Source organism: Osmerus eperlanus, chromosome 14 (genome assembly GCF_963692335.1).
Source record: "Osmerus eperlanus chromosome 14, fOsmEpe2.1, whole genome shotgun sequence".
In the NCBI taxonomy this organism is placed as follows: domain Eukaryota; kingdom Metazoa; phylum Chordata; class Actinopteri; order Osmeriformes; family Osmeridae; genus Osmerus; species Osmerus eperlanus.
In genome coordinates this window covers 883354-899010 of record NC_085031.1, presented here as the reverse complement: position 1 = coordinate 899010, position 15657 = coordinate 883354, and the positions used below count along the sequence as shown (strand labels likewise).

General features: G+C 42.3%; 1 protein-coding gene across 5 annotated transcripts in view; it reads left to right on the top strand.

Annotated features, from left to right (window-relative positions):
* golga2 (golgin A2) overlaps nucleotides 1-15657 on the top strand; it is a 134400-nt gene that overhangs the window by 19973 nt on the left and 98770 nt on the right. For 4 of the 5 annotated variants that reach the window (XM_062478460.1, XM_062478458.1, XM_062478457.1 and 1 more), the window contains exons 3-7: nucleotides 14-172; nucleotides 451-500; nucleotides 974-1037; nucleotides 1159-1221; nucleotides 8156-8236. In XM_062478460.1, the coding sequence (XP_062334444.1) occupies nucleotides 14-172; nucleotides 451-500; nucleotides 974-1037; nucleotides 1159-1221; nucleotides 8156-8236 (417 nt within the window). The remainder of the gene's footprint in view (nucleotides 1-13; nucleotides 173-450; nucleotides 501-973; nucleotides 1038-1158; nucleotides 1222-8155; nucleotides 8237-15657) is intronic. The other variant, XM_062478459.1, reaches the window with a different exon arrangement.

The window sequence follows — 15657 nt, the reverse complement described above, 5'->3', positions numbered from 1 at the left end:
TGTGTTGCTTCAGACTTATGCTAATACAGAGAACAGAGGGTCCCCGGTCACCAATCTGCTAGAGGAGTCGAGCACAGGGTTGGACACTGGCTTCCCTTTCACTGGCCCTACTAGCACTAGTACCAAACCTGCTTCTAACTCAGAGTGTGTCAGCTGTGACACTGACTTACAGGTGCGTAAATACATCTTCTTCTCTCTCTCTGTCTGATGCTGCCTTGTTGTTTGCCACTGTTGTTTCCGGAATTCAGTTGCCATGTATGATCACACACACACACACACACCAAAACATTGTCATCCCTATATATTTAACTGGTTCTATATATTTCAGTGGTCCAAGCATTGTATGGCCTGTCAGATGGGCTTCAGTGTCATATTTAAATGCCCCTTCACTCTATCAGATTACCACATTAGTCTTTCTCTCTGTTCTTCTGTCTCCTCTCCCCTCGGCAGCACTGTAACTCTGGCACCAATGACAATGAGAGCTTGGTAGAGGAAAATAGGTGGGTGACCTCTTCAGCAACACAATCGTGTGCACTAGAGCTGGGCGATATTGTCAATGTTTTACACCACACCATATTTCTGGATATTTAAATACAATATATGCTTAGTGCATCTCTGCTTTAATTGGATAGACAGTGAAAAATGACAGGAAGTGTAGGGAGAGAGGACATGCAGGAAAAGACCGGTAAGACCATGCGGTAAGACCTCAGCCTATGTGGTACACAGTGTTCCATACATTGATTTATTTGTGGCGACCTGCCACTTAGAATGCCACTTAGTATTTTTGGACATGTTAAGCAAAAAATAAATAATTGGAGAGCGGAACGCAGTGCATTGATTCGCTCAGCCCCTCATATTTGCCCAGCTCTAATCTGTGCTCTAATCTGTGCTATCAGTTACCCCCAGATGCAATACAATAAGTTTTACTGCAGTGTTGAGTTATTTATATATCTTTTGTGTGTGTGTTCTCCAGACCCCTTTCATCCACAGAGAGTCTGCGCCAGCTCTCCCAGCAGCTCAATGGCCTGCTCTCAGAGGTACGCTGTGCCATGATATTGCCACAGTACTATCAAAAAATTAAGGATCCAGGCTCTTTAAAACTGTAGGAAAAATATCAGTTAACTAACAAATCAAGTTTCTGTTTTTGTGGTATTCCAGGCATCTACAATTTACGTGAATGGTGACAGTACTCCGTCGCCAGTCAATCAGAAAAAGCTGGAGGTAGGAAACATGATTCTAATGCATGTACAGTACGTGTTTGTTGTATAACTCATAAATAACTCTGGTAACACAATAAAATAATTGTGAACATAGAATTCAGCCAGATAGGAGCAACTTTGAAGACTTTTCCCTCACACTAGAAGCGCTGAGCCTGTTTTCCCTACTTAAAGCGCAGACAGGGGGGGTCATCCCCCGGAGACTTCAGACAGGGATGTTGTTACTGACACGTAATGATCGCTGGATGGCGCTTCTTGCATGTAGCTAAGGCAAGGTTGGAAAATGAACTTGCCTTCGTCAATCTGTCAATTTCCGCGTTGTTAGTCTGTGATTATTTTATTACAATGTTTATTGTATATTCCTTCAATCGTTCATTTACATGTATTCATTTAGCAGACGCTTTTAGCCAAAGTGACTTCCAAGAGAGAGCTTTACAAAGTGCATAGGTCACTGATAACAACAAGATAGCCCCAAAAACATTGCGGGTAGCCAAAACATGAAGCACATATTGTGAACAACCAAAACAAGTGCCAAAGGGAAGAACCACAAGAGCATGTAGTTAAACATTCAGAACATTTTAATTTATTGGCTGCAGGATGTCACACGCTCTTCCCCAGAAAAATATTTTTCTATGGTTCTAGTATAATGTACGCTAATGTGAAACTAGCTGATGCTAGCTAGTTAATGAGCCGTGCGTCAGTCGGTTTGCATGCCAATAGTACTGTTCAAAGTTTATTTCACCAGTGCTAAACACGCTAACTCTCTTAACTTGTTGCAACCGGAGGGTTACTTTCTCCGCTGCGTAAAACCTGAGGGGTTCCTCCACTTTCTGTCTTTGACATCATTGGCTCATATCGTAGCAATGGTATGACGGTTTAAATTAGAGAGTTACCGTATTTCTTCGATTAATCGCCGCCCTCTAATAAACGCTGCACCAAAAATTGACATTGTGTAATAAACGCCGCCCTCCATTAAATGCCGCACCAAAAAGAAAAACAGAAAACGGTTATTTAATTGGTTAAATTAAAACACAGTATTTATTACACAAGTAAATCTACACCGGTGCGCCTGCAGTATGGCTGCACTGACGAGAACTCCGCTATTATCTAGCATTTTGTTTGTCTTGTTGTTTTGTCGATTATGCAGTGCTCATTCAGTACGCTGGATATTAGGTCGTCACTTGGCAAGGACTATTTTCCGAACTTTAATTTCACTTTCCGGACCTCGAGCTCGGACTGCAGCGGGCTCTTTGTTCCCCCGCTTTGTTTACCTGCAAGATAGAGGAGGAGAAAAAGAGGTTGACTTGCTGGAGTCCTCGTCTGAACTCTGAAACGGAGCTTCAAACCTACTTTCCCATCCATCCTACTCGCTAAGGTTCAGCACATCGATAACAAAATGGATGAACTAAATGCACGCGTCAAATTCCAACGGTACATCAGGAACTGCTGTGTACTGGAGTTCGTCGAGACGTGGCTCGTCCCGGAGATCTGCGAAACGGCGGTTACCCCATCGGGATTCAACATATACCGTCAGGACAGGACAGCTGATTCAGGCAAGCGCAGGGGCGGAGGGTTCTGTGTTATGGTTAACTTTCTATGGGCCACGGATGTCCTTGAGCTATTAACTCTAAAAATCAGACCCTTCTATCTACTTCAGGAGTTTACCTCAGTCGTCATGAGTGCAGTCTACATCCCACCCAGGCAGATAAGGCCACTGCTTTGGATGAACAGTGTGAGATTATCAATGATCTGGAGAATGTGCACCCAGAGGCAGCCTTCATTGTTGTTGGCTTACGAGCACGTAAGAAATAACGATGGTTTGTTATTTTGCTCGTAGAGAACCCTCTTAACAACTAAGATCCATCGTTATTGGGAAATGCAGCCCTGATGGCTTTACGCCATGGTTGGTTTTGCTGGAGTCAGAGATCGATTGTCATCTCAAGAGTTTAATACAGTTCAGAGTTAGGAGGAAGACCTGTCTGAAGTCAGAAGTTGATTGGGGGAAGCTGGGTTCTCAACTTCCTCTCTTTCCTTCAAACCTACCAAAGGTGTGAACTGGTCTCTGGCTGGTTCCTAAGATTGTTCAAATATTGTTCTGGACATCTTGGTACAAAATATAGTTGAATGATTGTTTTATTATGTTAGCTTTGTGTAAATACCAAGGATGACTTGGTTATGTTTCAGGAAGATGGAATAGTTACAGGGGCGGATCTAGAAAAATAATGAAATTACATGGAGAATACACGGTATAAAAATAAATAAAACTTGCGTGCAAATTAATTAATGTAATGCGGAACTACTGTTAGATACTCGTGTTCTTTAGGGACATCTAATCTGAAGCTCTGATTGGTGCCGCCGTGAGTCAGAGATAGGCTAGCTAGCAGCACTAAGGACGAGTATGGCGAGTGGTGGCGACACACGAGAGATGGAGGACCCGCCGGCCTTTTTAAGATTGCAAGTTTGGGAAAACTTCCCATTCAGTTACAGTAGTACAGGCGAGAGAGTGGTGGATAAGACGCACTGTGTGTCGGCGTTGTTCAGCAGTTGTGGGCAGTGCCGTGCAATCTGGGTAGGCAAGGTATGCACTGCCTACCCTGCCAAAATTCAAACGTAAAAATGTTTATTAAATCATTTGATTTCATAAACTTGTATTTGTATTTTTACTGTTTATTCTTGTGATTTATATATGCAATGTGTGTTATTCCAATTGTTTAGACGTTTAGACTGCTACAAATGTAGCAGTTACGCATAATCAAATACAATTTTTTTTTTGAATAAGCAGTGCTTTTACTGTCCGTTCACTGCAGACGACAAGCGAAAAACTCACGTGCGCACTTCGATCCTGTATTCTTCAACATGTACGTTGAAAAGCACAACTCTGCTGTGCCTTTGCACGTAAATATGTTATGCCAGTAATCACCTACGTTACGTATCAAACATGGACCAATTAAAATCGAGATATTACTGGACATTTGCGCAGCTAACGTCATTACACCAGCTACATTGTAAGCGTAATCTCCGCAAAATTAAAGTAAAAAATATAGCTGCAAGCAGCAATGAAGGGGCCAAGCAGCATTCGATATGGAGATTCAGTAGCTAAAGAAGAACAGCAAAACTATTAATAAAAATGATTCGCTTTTTTAAAATCGCAATTTACTTTTCGGCAACGCGTTGGCGCTACCCCGACACTTTTGATTACCTTCACGGCGTTGCGCAAAAGACGTATACCGAGTTTTGTAACGATAAGCCGATGCGTTTGGTAAATATGTCATTTTGAGACCAAATGTGCTGGCTAGATGTAGCAGCGTTATATCTACAAAGCACAATAAATCTGCTTCTTCTTGACTATAAATCCCCTGACAATGAAACGTTATCGTTACCATTATGATTAAACTGGCTTCGCTAAACAGATAATCTGGTATCAAGACTTGCTTGATGCCTGTGGCTGGATTCGATCCTACGACCTTGTGTTTCAAAGGAGCCCATCTTATCCCAGTGAGCTATTCTCGCTGCTGGAAAATGCTGTGTTCAGTTACTTAATTAAAAAAAGGAAGCCGTTTCTCCCGTGGCGAGCGTTGTCAGATTTGACCCAAGTATAAACAGCTGTAATTCAGTCAGACACATCAAGGTGATTGTGGGAGGAAGATGATTGGATGACATGCTCGCGATGACATTTCCAAAGTTTCGTCTCCATACGGTAAACCGTCGCAGAGTCAAGGCCTCACGTATGCTTTGGCGTGCTCTTTGTCAAAATCGTTTGCGCGTTTGACTTATCGCTACCATTTTGATAACTTTTTGTCGGCATGGTCTGAAGATGATCTCTTACAATTTGTATGAAAATCGGAGCAACGGCCTAGGAGGAGTTTGAAAAAGTTGGCATTTCTTAAAATACAAATGACGGAAAAACCTTCGGGACGACAATGACGCCATAGGGTTCAGTCGAATCGTCTGCGTCTAAGGAATCCGATGAAACCTCACTTAATAAAAACGGTCTCATGGTTCAAAAGTAAAGGGCGTAAACACACCTCCAACTTTGACGCCTTGGTGGCGCTATAGTGCTTCATGGATCGACATGAAACTTGGTGATAAATAATCAGGAGACCGTTCCAAATCAGTGTGGCAAATTTCAAAACTTCGCACGAATCGCTATGCATAATAATAATAATAATAATAAAACTAACAAAAACAATAGGTGCCACATAGGTGCTTGGCCCCTAATGACAGCAGCGGTGTCTGCCGATATCACGGAGTTGAGGAATTTCTCCAAGCTCGATTTTATTTAAAAAATTATGTAATGAGGTAATCTGTCTTTCAAAACTCAGTGCCTAGCCTCTTACTGACATCACCGCACGTCACTGGTTGTGGGGTATGTGAGTGGAAATACATCTAACATGCTAACGCCTGGGACACACTGGCTGCGAAGCGCCTGGACGCGCCGCGCAGCGCCACGATCAGCTACGATCGGCTACGACTGAGCAAAAGCTGTTCACACCAGACGCGCATTTCTCCGCGCCGGTCACCAAGCCTTTCAGCTACTCTGAGCTTTCCTTTACGCTGACATGGTACATAAACATGGTATTGGCTATTTCCCAGCATTGATCCTTATCTACGTTGTCCTTGTAAAATTGTTGCTGACATACAACAACTCCCTGTGCTTTTAAACTTCGAGAATTCATTTGATGCTGATTTTAGAAATCTACTTGGTGGTTCTCTCTCGGTAGGCTATGTCTGCTTGTGTGTTGTGTGCAACGCGTGACAACTCGTTTCTCTCAAACAAACAAAACAACTACGGGCATGCTAGCTCAACAGATCTATCTGTTTATTTTCATTCGTTTTCATCAGGGTAACCACATGTAAAGGACGTTCGTTACCAACATTGTGTAATTATAAAGTCTACAACTTTACAAATGTTCACCGTAGTCTACAATTAATGGAGTAAAATCTTAATAACATGTTTTTTTATTCAAATATATCAACTAATATGGTGTATTTCATCATCCTGCAGCCGATTTCGCAAGTGTCTCGCGAAAAAATTCGACCAGCTGCCGAAACGATCGCAGGCAATCGCAGCGCTTCGCAGCCAGTGTGGTCGGTCCCATTTGATAACATGGGCGCCGAAAGAAAAGGAGGCGCTTCCAGGCGCGTCGCAGCCGATCGCAGGCAGTGTGTCCCAGGCGTCAGGCATATAACGCATCTGGCGTGTGCTAAATGACTAAAAATATCCGACGCCATCACCCAGGTGTGCCAATCACTGGAATGAGACAAAAACTGTCCAACTTCTCCTCCCTACAGTGCTTAACCAGCCATTAGATACACATACAAGTAGGGCCCAAAAAATTACTGACGCAATCGGAATTGTGCAGCATGAATGCATACATTTTCAACAGTTTAACATTATTTTGACGCTCTTAGGTCATGTTGTTGAAAAGCTATTGACTTTTGTAATTTGTTGATGGTCCCTAAACATACTCGTTGTTTAGGCAACCAAAAGCATTTGCTAAGCGGCCGGTCGTAGCGGTGCTAAACACCGGTTAAAATAACACAATACTGGGCGTCCGAATATCTGTTGAATATCGAACTTCAAACTAACTTTACCACGGTCATCTTTGTTGTTGCTTTCCCAAAGCATTCACAAGTTAACGTTATTAACCTCGATTCAACAGGAAAACTAAAGCTAACTCCGTTAGCCCTGCACTTTTCTAATTATTCTTAGTCATTAATAGATAATTGTTTAACACCCAATTCCTCCGGTGTGGTCTGCTGTCCGTGCCGACGATCGCTTCCTTGAATTGGACCTTTCTATGGTCATTTCGCGCCTTCCTTGTGTTCAAATAAAAGCAACTTCGGTCGGTGGTGTGGGGAGGGTGGATGGAGTCGTTTCGTGCTGCATTCACTTGCTGTCGGATATTAGAAATTAACTCTCGCAAATGTCCGATGAGCCACAACTTTTCTTTGTCTTCAAAGCTGCCAACTGGGGTGGCAAGGCTAATAGCCAAAATAAAAGCCCTGTTGAAGGAATTCTATATGTAATTCTTGTGATGAGGTGCATCATTTAATGACTGTTTAGTCTATATACCAAACATTCTGAATCTGTCTCCTCACCCCCTCTCTCCCTCACCCAATCCCATAATTTCAATGGAGTATCACCTCCTATTGGTTATCAGGCCCCTCGCATCCCTGCAGTTGCTGAGTGGGGTCAGCGAAGAGGGGGGATGGATTTATTGCATTTATTGTTCCCGCTATGTCATGACAAAAGATTTGCCCTTACCAGTGAACACACAAACGCCAATGTGAAGCTAATGCACTTCATAGATATCACTTAATTTTTTTTCATAATTTTCCACGTAATTATATACTATATATAAACTATACATATTTTGGTAGACATACCTTACTTAGGCTTCATAACCTTTGTCTGAATGACAGACTTGTGCAAGGGAACCCTTGCGACATCTGATAGATCGCGAATTGTAGCCTTGAAATGCAGGGGAAAGAATGGCAGAATTAAACCAAAATATTCGCTTTTTCCGGTGTGATTTTGAACATGGAAACATGGAACATGAAAACTGGGTGATAAAACGCATATCTAGGAAGAGTCAAGAAAGCAGGGTTCTGGAATTTGGTACAATTATTTTTTTCTTCACTGGTCAAATGACCGGCGCTTCTAGTGTTAAATCATGTTAATTCTTGAAAGTGTTTATTCCCAAAATATGCCTGTCAACTATTCAGGGTTTATTTGTTTTTATTTAGTTGGTTGAAGCATGTACAGTATCATAATTTTAAGTACAGTATGTTGTGTTTTTTGCTTTCACATTCATGATTTATAGTTTTAAACCTTCTCCTGTGTCCAACGATCTGCGTTCCATTTTGTTACGTCACTTCCACAATCCCCTTTCCTTTTTTCTTCCTCTTATCTTCAATGCATGAATGAACTTCAGAGTCGGAACGATGAGCTAGCAGCCGCCCTGGACTCCAGCAGCCTAGAAAACTCGCATCTCAATACCAAGCTAGACCAGCTGGTGAGTGAGGGAGGGAGGGTGGGAGGGTGGGAAAGAGGGGCAGAGGAAGTGAAAGAGAAATCTAAGATGAGGGCAAGAAGTAAAGCACAGGATCATCACACTGGTACAAACCACTAATCTAACCAAGTGTTCCCTCTTTCCTCAATCAGTTTGTTGCTGGAAAATAGATGGCAAGTTGAAGAAAAGATTAAGTTAATTTTACTCTACAAGCTCATCATATGGGCTCGCTAGACATTTGCTTATGCATTAACATCCTGCGCATATTCACTAACACTACATCACATGTACCATTTTGTATCCAATCATTTGTCACACAAAAATATGTTTTTGCAATCGGAACTTCATCTGAACACCTGGATTTCTTTCTTGGTGCAAACAATGATCTAAATCAGCTTTTGCCCTAATGTTGAACTTCAAGGTGTCATTGGAAACTCAAAGTACATTTTACAAGGTTGTTATAGAGGATTGAATAACTTACACCTGTCAACAACTCATTTGCACTTAGTGTGTTTGACCAACTTTTGTCCTTTTGGTCACGAGAGGGGGAGGTTGTGCAGGGCTCGACATTAACTTTTTGAGGCACTTGTCCTTTGGACAAGTACATTAACGTTTCACTTGTCCATGCACAAATGTCACTTGTTATATATATATATTTTGTGTTGACGTTAGCTAGCTAGCGTCGGCAGCTGTGTACCTAGCAAGCATTAGCAGAATTTGTATCAGTTAAATGTACGTATGTAATATCAGCTAATATTCAACTGTAAAGGGGGTCCGGTATGAGCGGTGCAGAGTGAGGTCACATTCCTTTGAGCTCCTCATCAGAATCGTTCATTTTGTATATATTGGCTATATTTTGAATTGTTAATTTTTTATAGTCTCACTTTAAATAATTCTGCGTATTTTGGAAGCACTTCGACCACATTTTTGCGCCCCTTATCTTAGTTTTTCCATCTGAACATGGCAACTCAACAAACACGCGCCACTGCTAATGCCACTGCTAATGCCACTGCTAAGGCTAAATCCAGCGCTAGTGCTAACAAGGCTCAAGACCAGGAGACCAGTGGCGAATCATCTGATACCATTCTAGATGCGATCCGATGCCTAAGGGACGACCTGATGAAAAGAATGGACGACAATGTCCTTGGAACTGAAACAGCAAATCTCCCAGCTGAGAGAGGAGCTGAAAAGTAGCATTGAGCATGTTAGCAGCAGGACTAGGACGCTCGAGGGCACGGTGGAGAGCCTGCAGTCAGCGTGCAATGGCCACTCAGACATAATCTCTGAATTGGGGGAGCAAGTTAAGCAGCTGACAAGGGACGTTAAAGCAGTGTCAGATAAAAATGAGGATCTTGAGGCCAGATCAAGGAGGTGCAATCTCCGTATCACTGGAGTGAAAGAGGGACGGGAGGCAAAGAAAACACCTGTAGCTTTTATTGCAGGGTTGCTGAAGGTCACGCTGGGGCTGGACAGCCCGCCAACACTGGACAGGTCACACCGGACCCTACGCGAACGCCCAGGAGATGAGGAACCACCCCGTGCCTTTGTGATTAAGTGCCATTACTTTCAGGAAAAGGAGGCGATCCTACGTAAAGCAGCCAAGGCTAAAGGACTGACAACACCAGACGGTGATAAAATCGGTATACACCCGGATTACACACAGGCTGTGGTAAAGCAACGTGCTACTTTCAGAGATGTCAAAAAGATCCTCAGGGACTGTGACGGTGTGGAGTACAGGCTGAGGTACCCAGCAGTGTTGCTAATCACCACCAAGTCTAACGGCCAGCGACACAGCTTCACAGATCCGATCAAGGCGAAGGGCTTTGCTCTGACTCTCCCGGGTGCTAGTGCTGCGCAGCTCAGTTAGCTGCTAAGTGTAACCTCATATCGCCAACAATTTATATTAGAGGAATATTGTTAGCCTGCCTTGGTGCTGACGTTAGCTCCCGCCTATCTAGCTTAGCGAATAAGGCTATCTAGCTACTGGCAGTAAACGTGATGTTTTTTTTTTTCAATCTTTTTTATTATTATCCCTCAGGTCAAGTTTCCTGACGTTACGCCTGGCAGTGGGCACTGTTTATCTGACGTTCTCTTGTTACTTCATCATTTTATAGTAGTGAAGTTATTTAGTAATAATTAACATTGCAATTCTGAATAATATAGCTAATATACACGTTCTATTAAGATAAAGTTTAATACGATTCTGGTGCAGCTCAGCCTCGCTAGGTAAACTGTCTTTGGGATACGAGTGTTCCGTGGAGTTAGATGCAGTCTCTCCATGGGGGAGAGACCGGCAGGATTTGGGTTATGTCAGTTTGGGTCCTGGACATACGTTTCAGAGTATCATACTGAATCCTAAATCTACACTGTTTTCTGACTTTAGTTTGTATATTGTGTGTCATGTTAGTGTTTTTGTTTTAAGTTTTGTTCCCCCCCCTCCCCCCTCCTCCTCCTCCTACTTCAGCTCCCTTGCCCCAGTAAGGCATATTGTGTACCGTCATCCACCATGACAAAGCCATACCAGTTTAGTAGTGCTGCAACAACCCTTGTGAGCTGGAATGTCAGGGGCCTTAACCACCCAGTCAAACGCAGTAAAGTGTTCGCTCACTTAAAAAAACTAAAGGCTGACATTGTATATTTGCAAGAGACACACCTCTGCCAGAAAGATCATACTAGACTTCAGCGAGATGGTTTTTCTCAAATTTTTCATTCTAAATTTCAGGCTAAATGTAGAGGGGCTGCAATATTGATCCGCAGACAGGTACAGTTTGTCCAGTCTAACACTAACTGATAAGAATGGGAGATATGTCATTGTTCAGGGTCGCTTGTACAATACACCAGTTGTGCTGGCTTGTGTTTATGCCCCCAACTGGGACAATGCTGACTTTTTTAAGCATTTCTTTTCAGTACTACCAGACTTTCAGTACTACCAGACTCATCAGTTAATCTTATCTGGGGACTGGAACTGTGTTATCCATAGCTCCCTCGACCGCTCAACTGTCAACTGAAAACCATTATCGAATTCTGGTAAAATTATTAATTCCTTCATTGATAGTTATGGGGTTGTGGATCCTTGGCGATTTAAAAATCCAACAGCAAAAACCTTTTCTTTTTTTTCCCCTGCTCACCAGTCATACTCTAGAATAGATTATTTCCTCCTAGACGAAAAACTGCTTCCTATTCTTAACTCTATTGAATATGAGAGCATAGTCATTTCAGACCACAGCCCAGTGGTAATGCAACTTTGCTTTCCTGAATTTGTCCCCCCGCACCGAGCATGGCGGCTTAACACAGGCCTTTTATCGGATGAAGATTTTATAGAATTTGTGTCTGTGAATATTGATGTTTTTCTGGAAACAAACATGGAGTCTGGGACGAGCATAGGGACTGTATGGGAGGCTTTAAAAGCATACCTCCGTGGCCTAATTATATCTTACACTGCTAGTACTAACAGGGTTAGGACAAAACGCATGGATGACCTAGTGCATTTGATTAAAGATATTGATCAAAGACATGCAGAAGCGTCATCTTCTGACCTGTATAAGGAACGCATTGCACTGCAGACAGAATATGACTCTTTGGCATCTGCCCACATTCAGGGTCTCTATCTGAGGTCACGGATGATCCACTATGAGCAAGGCGAACGAGCCAGTAAATTACTCTTCCATCAGCTGAGACAGTCCACAGTAGACGGCCTAATAACTGAAATCACCACATCTACTGGGAACTCCACTTCTGATCAGATGGCTATTAACAACCAATTTAGGAATTTTTACGAAAACCTATACTCTTCAGACACACCTACTAGCTCCGGTTCCACAGATTTTTTTCAGTCTCTCCAGCTTCCGGCACTTAGCTCAGAGGATGCCTCATCCCTCGATGGTAACATATCTGAGATTGAAATTATTCAGGCAATCACACTGATGAACAGTGGCAGGGCCCCTGGCCCGGACGGCTTTCCAATAGAATTTTATAAAAAATTCTCTGTGCAACTTTCACCTTTGCTGTGCAAAGTCTATGCAGAGGTGCTACAGTTAGGTTCATTACCCCCCACCATGTCGCAGGCAGTTATATCAGTCCTCTTAAAGAAAGGCAAAGATCCTAAACTATGTGAATCATACAGGCCGGTAAGTCTGGTTTGTTGTGACAACAAAATTCTTGCTAAAGTCCTAGCTCGACGATTAGAGACTGTCTTACACAAAATCATCCACCCTGATCAAACAGGTTTTATAAAGGGAAGGCAGTCCTTTGGAAATCTCCGCCGCCTTTATAATATAATTTACTCAAATTCAGCACCCACCCCGGAGGTTGTTGTTTCCCTTGATGCTCAGAAAACATTTGACCGTGTTGAGTTTGATTACCTATTTACAGCACTTCGTAAATTTGGTATCAGCTCTGGCTTTGTCTCCTGGATAAAAGTCTTATACTCTGCACCACTAGCTGCAGTTCGTACAAACAGAATTATTTATAAGTATTTCCCCCTACAGAGAGGTACAAGACAAGGGTGCCCTCTATCGCCCCTTTTGTTTGACGTAGCAATTGAGCCACTGGCGGTGGCTCTCCGGGGGCGGGATGACTTTATTGGCATTGAGCGAGGACGGGTTACGCACAAAAACTCTCTGTATGCCGACAATCTGCTCTTGTACTGCTCTAATCCTCTCCATTCGGTACCTGTTGCTCTGAACATCATACATTCTTTTGGCATGGTGTCAGGCTATAAAATTATTTCTACATTTATCTGGAGTAAGAAAATCCCACGTATCCGCAGGTCATTTTTGGAGAAGTCCAAGTCGGATGGAGGTCTTGCATTACCTAATTTCCTGCATTACTACTGGGCTGCTAATGTTCATAAAGTTGCATTCTGGATGTCATCTTTTAGACATGGAGTTGGGCCTGACTGGTGCCACATGGAGCGACAGGCGTGTGGGCAAGTTGATCCTGCTTCACTGCTCTGCTCTCCCTTGCCACTCAGTAGGAGATGCCACTCCAAAAACCCCATTGTTAGTGGTTCCCTTCGTATATGGTCACAATTTAGGACACATTTTGGGTTCAAACACACAGTTCCATTCATCCCTATAGTTCGCAACCCTCATTTTAAACCTGCCCTTCTTGATTCTGCATTTCATCTCTGGTCCCGGAAAGGTCTGAAAAGCATCGCTGACCTGTACCACAAAACACACATCTTTGCATCTTTTGACTCCCTGGTTGGGGAACATGACATACCACGGTCACACTTTTTTAGATATTTACAAGTCCGAGATTTTGCAAAGAAACATTTCCCATCCTTCCCATCAGCTCCACTCAGCAGCCCCGAACACGATTGCATCTCCCTTGATCCCTTTCAGCCAGGGTGTGTCTCCAAATTGTACAACACAATTCAAGGTATTTCTAGCCCCTCTCTGTCATGTTAAAAGTACATGGGAGGAAGAATTACAGTTGGTCATTTCAGATAACATGTGGCAGGAAGCCATTGAGAGGGTGCATAAATCTTCTCTCTGTGTGAGACATGGACTACTTCAATTTAAAGTCCTACATCGTCTGCATCTCTGCAGAAGCAAACTGGCCAAAATGTATCCCAACACAGACCCCACCTGTGAGAGATGTCTCAGTGCCCCTGCCACCTTATCCCATATGTTTTTCTCATGCCGATCAATAGCCCCCTTCTGGTCCTCAGTCTTTGATACAGTTTCTCAAATGTGTGGCCATGCCATTACCCCAAACCCGTTGACTGCCATCTTCAGTGTTATGCCAGAGGATATACCAATTTCAAATAGTCAATCACAGGCCATTGCCTTTGCATTTCTCTTAGCCCGTAGATGCATCTTCCTCAAGTGGAAGGACAGACTCCCACCTTCACATGGCCAGTGGGTGAAGGATGTTATGGCACACCTTAAACTAGAGGAGCTGAGGTTCCGCATTGGAGGCTCTTGTAGGAAGTACCACAGGGTTTGGCAACCATTTCTAAACTACTTCAATAACTGCTCTTCGGACAGTCTCATGGGTTAAAGTCTTACACCCCCCCCCCCCCCCGGTCCCTCCCCCTACCTGCTTGCTGTCTTATCTGGTTTTATTATTTAATGTATTTATTTATTTTATTACATTTTATTTTGTATATTTCATTAGAGTTGATTTTGTAGATTTGTATGTTAATTTCATCGGTGTGAATTATCACATGATCAGCTTTAATGTAAAATTGTCATTTATTATTGTGTCATTGTATACATTTGTGAAATCCAATAAAAAGAATTGAATATAATATTCAACTGTAAAGTATACACCTTTTAAAGGATCCCTTGGTAAATCAGCCTCTGCCGGGTAGAAAGTGAAATTGTAGAAAAAATTTCAAGTTAACACCAACATTTAGTGGCAAAATCCATTGTTATGTCTTCAAGATTATTTTAGATATAGCAGTTTATAAGTTTAGCTAGCTTGCAAATTCTGAGGATGGCCTACCGAAGTTGAGTTAGCCAACGATTGTTAGCGATGCTAGCTAACGTTAGTTTGCTAGCTGTATATAACATTTCGCTGGGTCTTGCTATTTGATTTACTGAAATTATGAAATTTTATGTTCTACTAGCCATTTGCCTACTTTAGCAAGACACAGTATTTCCAAGCCCTGACAGTGTAACTGAGAAGACGCAGTAAATAATTTATCTTTCAAGTAATAAGCCCCTGTTCAAGTGTTGAGCATTAAGGCTGCACGGTCAGCTGCACGGTCTGTAAAGATCTTGGGACGAAGCCACTTTTTTTTGTGTTTTGCTAATGCAGAATTCAATAAAATAGAATCGACGTAATGAGTGGCACATAACGTGACGTAACATGGCATTTTATGAGTTTTAACTTACTTACTTAAAGTACATTTCTCTTCCACTTGCCCTACAAAAAAATCCACTTGTCCCGGACAAGCGGACAAGCCTTAATGTCGAGCCCTGTTGTGTATGTGTAAAGGGACCACAGAGAATGTGAATGTTAAATGGTGTGGACGTGTTTCTCAAGGAATTCAAGTGAAGGCCCTGATTTTGAATTTTCCTTTGAAAGGCATATACTACATTTTGGCTGTAATATACATATAGTGGCCTACACACTAATTCTATGCAAGTGTTTACCTGTAAAACATTTTGGGGATAAATGAAATGGCATTGAGGGAAGAAATCTTCCAGCGGATTAATTCTTTGACGAGCAGTGAATATAAAAAAAAAAATACTCATAAAATGTATGTGTTTAAATTAGGTCTGTGTAAACCTTCTACACACTCTTTACTTACTGTTTTAAAAAGTAACTACTGACTGCAATAATTTGACTTAATTGTGCTGTAATTATATACATTTGTTTTATCTAGCATATAATGGGCATTAACCTCTGTGTAGGTTATCTAAAAAGGACTGACTCAATGCGTCTAGATGTAGATATTTAATTTAATTTAC